The sequence below is a fragment of the Ursus arctos genome, unplaced genomic scaffold (genome assembly GCF_023065955.2).
Source record: "Ursus arctos isolate Adak ecotype North America unplaced genomic scaffold, UrsArc2.0 scaffold_23, whole genome shotgun sequence".
Lineage (NCBI taxonomy): Eukaryota > Metazoa > Chordata > Mammalia > Carnivora > Ursidae > Ursus > Ursus arctos.
In genome coordinates, this window is record NW_026622908.1 from 47,243,580 (window position 1) to 47,248,537 (window position 4,958).

Below are 4,958 nucleotides of genomic sequence, written 5' to 3' on the forward strand. Positions count from 1 at the left end.
GCCGTGTGAACCTTATCTCTCCATCAGCGCCGGCGACCCGTGCGTGTTTATCGTTCCCCGCCCGCCCGCCCGTCCGCACGGCCGATGAGAGAAGACACGGACCTCCGCTTGTACTTTACACACGGAAGCCCGGTTTGCAGGTGTCCCCCGAGCACGTGTCGCTTTGTCGCTAAGCAAAGCAAACACAGGCGTTGAAAAATCAGCCCGGCGGGATTCACAGCCCCGCCAATTCCAAGTGCAGGAAAACGCCCGTGCAGCGCGACGTCCACGCTTGCTGCCATTCCCACCTGGAGAACTTGAGAATTCAAAGAGCAAACCCACCCAAAAGGAGCACAATGAACTGTTACCCACGTGTGTGGGACGACATTGCGCCATCTAGTCAAAGAGAAAGAAGCCACGGGAGAGAAGGCGAGAGAGAGAGGGCGAGCGCCGTGCGCCCACCCAGCCGCGATGCCGCAGCGCGGGGCCGGGGCCCCACGGGCTTGGGAGCAGGGGCTCAGCGGGGCGGGGGCAGCGGGGCGGCTCTGCCTGCAGCTGGCGGAGGAACCCCGAGCCGCCAACGGCCCCTGGGCTCCGAGACAGCAATTTCCCTGCTGCATCCTTACGTCCAGAGGCAGGAACAGCGCGACTTCTCCAAGCCGCGTGCCCTGGAGGTTCTGACCGGCAATAGAGGAGGGCCGGCCGCCCTCAGATTACGAAGCCACGAGAGTCCTGGGGGTGAAAGACTGATCTCGCCGGAAACGCGGCGGGAGTCTGCCCCGTGTGCATCATCACGCAGTTGTGCAAGGAGCATCCAGGACGTGTGCAGAAGAAGCCGGGGCCCATCCGAAAACTCCGAAGGCCGGGCATGGCTGGGCGCTGAGATTACGGTCCAGCTCGTTTAGATCCCGACTTTCCCACATCGGAAAGTGGCATTCTGGCTTCCCCCACGTGTCGTGATGACTTGTAAAGAGGCAGATAGGACAGGACACCCCAAGTGACGGGGGCAGGAGCCAGGTGGGACTCCGGGTCTGGGTCACAGGTCCACGAGAGCCGAGCCATGGAGTCCACGGGGGCTGGGGATGCTGCCGGGTGGGGGAGCTGCCTTTAGTCCCGTGAGCTGTGGCCACTGGCGGGGAGACGCGTCTGGATCCCTGGATGGGGAGCTGCAGACAGCAAGGGTCCGGGGAGGCCGGGGTGGCCCCGCAGACCGCTGAGGGTTGGACTGGGAGGTGGGGTGTCAGCGCCCACAGGACAGAGTGGACGATGCGGCCTGCCTGACCTGCTGCCCCGAGCTGGCATGTGGGGGTTCCCGACAGAGGCCGGAGCGCCAGGACCGCGGGCTCCCCGACCTGGGCATTCCTGTGGGGCTTGAGGCTGTCAGCAGACGGTCACATGGTGGCTGGTTGCAGCTCAGATGAGCTCTGTGGGGAGCGTGGTGACTCGGTCTGGCCACAACTGGGTGTCACGGATGGTGCTAGAAGGACCGTGGGTCTGAAGCACAGTTGGGCTCACACCCCTGGGCCTGAGACTACCTGGGCGTGTCCAGCAGCCCAAGGACAGAGGCCTGAGGATGTCCTGTTTGACAGCCTGTAGGGCAGGAGGGGTCGCTTGGTCCAGAGTTGTGTCTTTGGGGACAGCACGGGCCCCCGGAGCGTAAGGAGGCTGCCCGCTTCCGGAGAGCCCCGGCATCCAGGCCGGAGCAGTTGTGCTGCCCGGGATCTGAGGGCAAGAGGAGCAGCAGGCCCAGGGGAGGCAGCACACAGCCCAGGGACCCAGGCCAGGGAGGGGAGAATGCATGTCCTGAGGACAACCGAGGACCAGCTAACTGTGGGAGGGACAGCTCTCCCCGGTGACGGAGGAGGACGGGGGCGATCGTCACAGGGGAGGGGATGATGGCGGAACCTGGAGCTGGAACCAGAGGTTCAATCCAGCCCCCTGGAGCAGGAGGACCCGAGGTCGGCCTCTGGGACCAGGTGCAGGCAGTGGACGCCTGGCCCGAGGGTGAGCCCCGGGGGTGTGGGGACACCAGCGGGTGTCTCTTGCTGCTCCCCAGCCCCCCAGCCCACGGTTCTAGCAGCTTGAGGGCAGAGCAGGTCGGAGGGGCAGGTGGGAGCAGAGAGGGCCAGGGCCTTCCCTCAGGGACCAGGAGCCCCTCAAACCCGCCGTGGCCGTGCCATCCCAGGGCCCCATCTGTAACCCTCACCCGCTCCTCTCGTGCCATCCCTGACCCCCACATGCCCCTACGGTCGCTGTCACGGATGTGGACCCCGGGTTCCCTATACACTGGGCCTCTCTCGGTCTGTGGCCAACCCCGGGTCCCGCTGCCCACTCTGAGGCACTGCTCGCAGGACACCTCAGAGGCTTCGGCCGTCGTGTCCGGCGGCCTGCCACGATGTGGGGGCTGGAGAAGGCCCCCCGCCCTCCACCTAGGGCCTGCTCCCTGGGCTGACGGCCGGGTGGGTTTGCTCCCCACCTGCACTGCCAGCCCGGGCTGTGGCTGACCACCCGGGTGGCCGGGCCAGGGGCTGATGCGTCCCCCAGATGGGGCCGTCCGGACATGGCGAGCCTTGCGTGATGGCGCAGACGGTCCCCGGGGACCCCAGAGACCTGCAGAACATTACCACAAATGAAAGGGAAGGAGAGGGAGAGACAGACGCGGTGTCCTGTAAACAGTCTGATTTCTCGATGTAAACCAGATTCTGGCCCGGGACGTCAGGTAAACATCTGTGCCAGAGCCCGGGCCCCCCACCTCCGGGGAGGCCCAGCGGTCTGCATCGCCTACTCTGGGACACGTCAGAGTGACCGCCGAGACATTTCGTAATTAGGCAAAATTGGTCTTGCATTCCTTCCCTAAATCCCCAAGATCTCTGCAATTTCAGGTCTTCTCAAAAATGAAAACATTTGGTAATTCAATGACACAAGTGAAAAAAGCATAGGATGTTCTCTCAACTGGAAAATACCAATTAAGGAAGCAATTCTGATTTTCCACCCACCTCGGGCTGAGCGGGGAGCTCATCTCTGGGGAGAGGCATCCGTGGGGACCGGGGCCCCGTGAGGGCCGAGGCCGGGGCTGCTGCCCGCGGCTTGGCCCGAGAGCGCTGCCCCGCGGCCGGGCTCCGAGGAGGGCCGGGGGCGGCTGCGGGGGCTCCGGGGAGGGGTGCGGTGGGCCCTGCTGTCTGAGGTGGGCCCTGGGGACGGGCCCTGACACCGCGTCCCGCTTGTGGCAGCACCAAGGACGGTGTCCTGGGCCCTGGGCGGCCGCGGTGGGGGATCGGTTTCCCTGCAGGCTGGCCGTGTCCCCCACCTGGTCCTGGCTCTTGCGGGAGCCTCGGGCCCTCTGTGGAGGGCGGGGGTCGTCCAGGTCACAGTCTCTAAGGTGAAGTCCCTTAACGCTCGCCGAGTCCTCAGGTCATCCCTGTTCGGTTGCCCACCACCCTTACAGTTCTATCCATTTCATGTTTTTGACAAAACAGAGGCGACAACGGTGGCAGAGCTAAGCCGTCCTCCTCTCACCTCTGTCCCCTTGTTTCTGGTTTCCTTTCCTGTGGGTTTTGCCTGCTTGTTCCTGCTTCTCCTTCTTTCTCACACAGGGGGACACGATATGCTCTCTTACTACTCATAATTAAAAGAAATCCTATTTTGAAATACAGATTCACAGGAATTTCAAAAATAGTGCAGGGAGTTCCCATGCACCGTTCAACTGCTCCCCACCACGGGGACGTCCCAGCAGCCGCCAGCCATATCCCAGCCAGGAGCTGGCCTCACCGTGGCCTCGTGGGGCACGTGGCAGCTCGGTGCCACGACTGTCTGTCCCACCACGGTCACGGTCCCCTTGCCACCGCTGACCTGCCTCCCGTGGCTAAAATGAGGTCATTCTGAGAATGAGGCCCCAACCGAATCACACAGTCTGTGGCTGCTTGAGGTCGTTGTGTCGACCCTTGATAAGTGTGAAGTGTGTCCCACGTTCTCCACGGGCACCGTGTCCAGCCACGCACCGTGGCAGGAGGCTTGTTTCTAGTTTGGGGCTGGAAGGAGCTGTGATGAGCAGTCGTGTAGGGTTTTCTGTTTCTCTGGGATCAGTGTCTGGGAGCGGGACTGCCGGGCCATATGGTAAGTGCAGGCTTCATTTTTTAAGAAACTGTCAGACTATTTTGTAGAGCGGCTGTCACGTTCTGCATTCCCAGCAGCTGCCGGTGATCGCGTTTCTCCGGCCGCCGGCGCCGGGCAATGTCATGACTTTGTGACGGCCGTGCGGAGGCTTCTCGTGGTGCTGCCGACCGGCATGTCCCGCGGGCGAGCAGCGTCGGGCACGTCCGCGTGTTTGTTCGCCTTTCACACCCCCTGCGATGGCACGTCTCCCGCTTCTGTCCTCATTCTGTCTCCTTCCTGTCGAGGCTGAGGGCCCTTTCTGTGTTCTGGATGCCCGTCTGTCGGCACACGCGGGGCCTGCAAACACTTCCTCCCAGTCGGGAGCTCCTAGCGGGGCTCTTGCACGACAAAAGTTCTCTCTCTACTTACTTTCATTCCAGTGCGGTTAACAAACATGTTCTTTTTGCAGGACAAAAGTTTTTAATTCTGATAAAGTCTAATTCACAGATTTAAAAAAAAATTTTTAACAGGGGCGCCTGGGTGGCACAGCGGTTAAGCGTCTGCCTTCGGCTCAGGGCGTGATCCCGGCGTTATGGGATCGAGCCCCACATCGGGCTCCTCCGCTATGAGCCTGCTTCTTCCTCTCCCACTCCCCCTGCTTGTGTTCCCTGTCTCGCTGGCTGTCTCTATCTCTGTTGAATAAATAAAATCTTTAAAAAAATTTAAAAAAATTTTTTTAACAGATCATGCTTTTGATGTTATGTTTATGAGCTCTGCCCAGCGCCAGGTCCTGAAGATTTTCTCCTATTTTTTTGTAGAAAAGCTTTATATTTTGTGTTTAAATTTATGATCCACTTTGGGTTGTTTTTTTTTATAAGGAGGCGCGA

At 61.1% G+C, this 4,958-nt stretch overlaps 1 protein-coding gene across 1 annotated transcript; it reads right to left on the reverse strand.

Moving 5' to 3' along the window:
* Positions 1-1,015: 1,015 nt before the first annotated feature.
* On the reverse strand, positions 1,016-4,266 carry LOC130544636 (proline-rich protein HaeIII subfamily 1-like). Its single transcript, XM_057317222.1, has 6 exons — positions 4,220-4,266; positions 3,748-3,841; positions 2,976-3,319; positions 2,456-2,589; positions 1,515-1,701; positions 1,016-1,145 (listed from the first exon to the last, which is right to left on the reverse strand). The coding sequence occupies exons 1-6, from the start codon at positions 4,264-4,266 to the stop codon at positions 1,016-1,018; spliced, it is 936 nt and encodes a 311-aa protein (XP_057173205.1).
* Between the last annotated feature and the right edge of the window lie 692 nt (positions 4,267-4,958).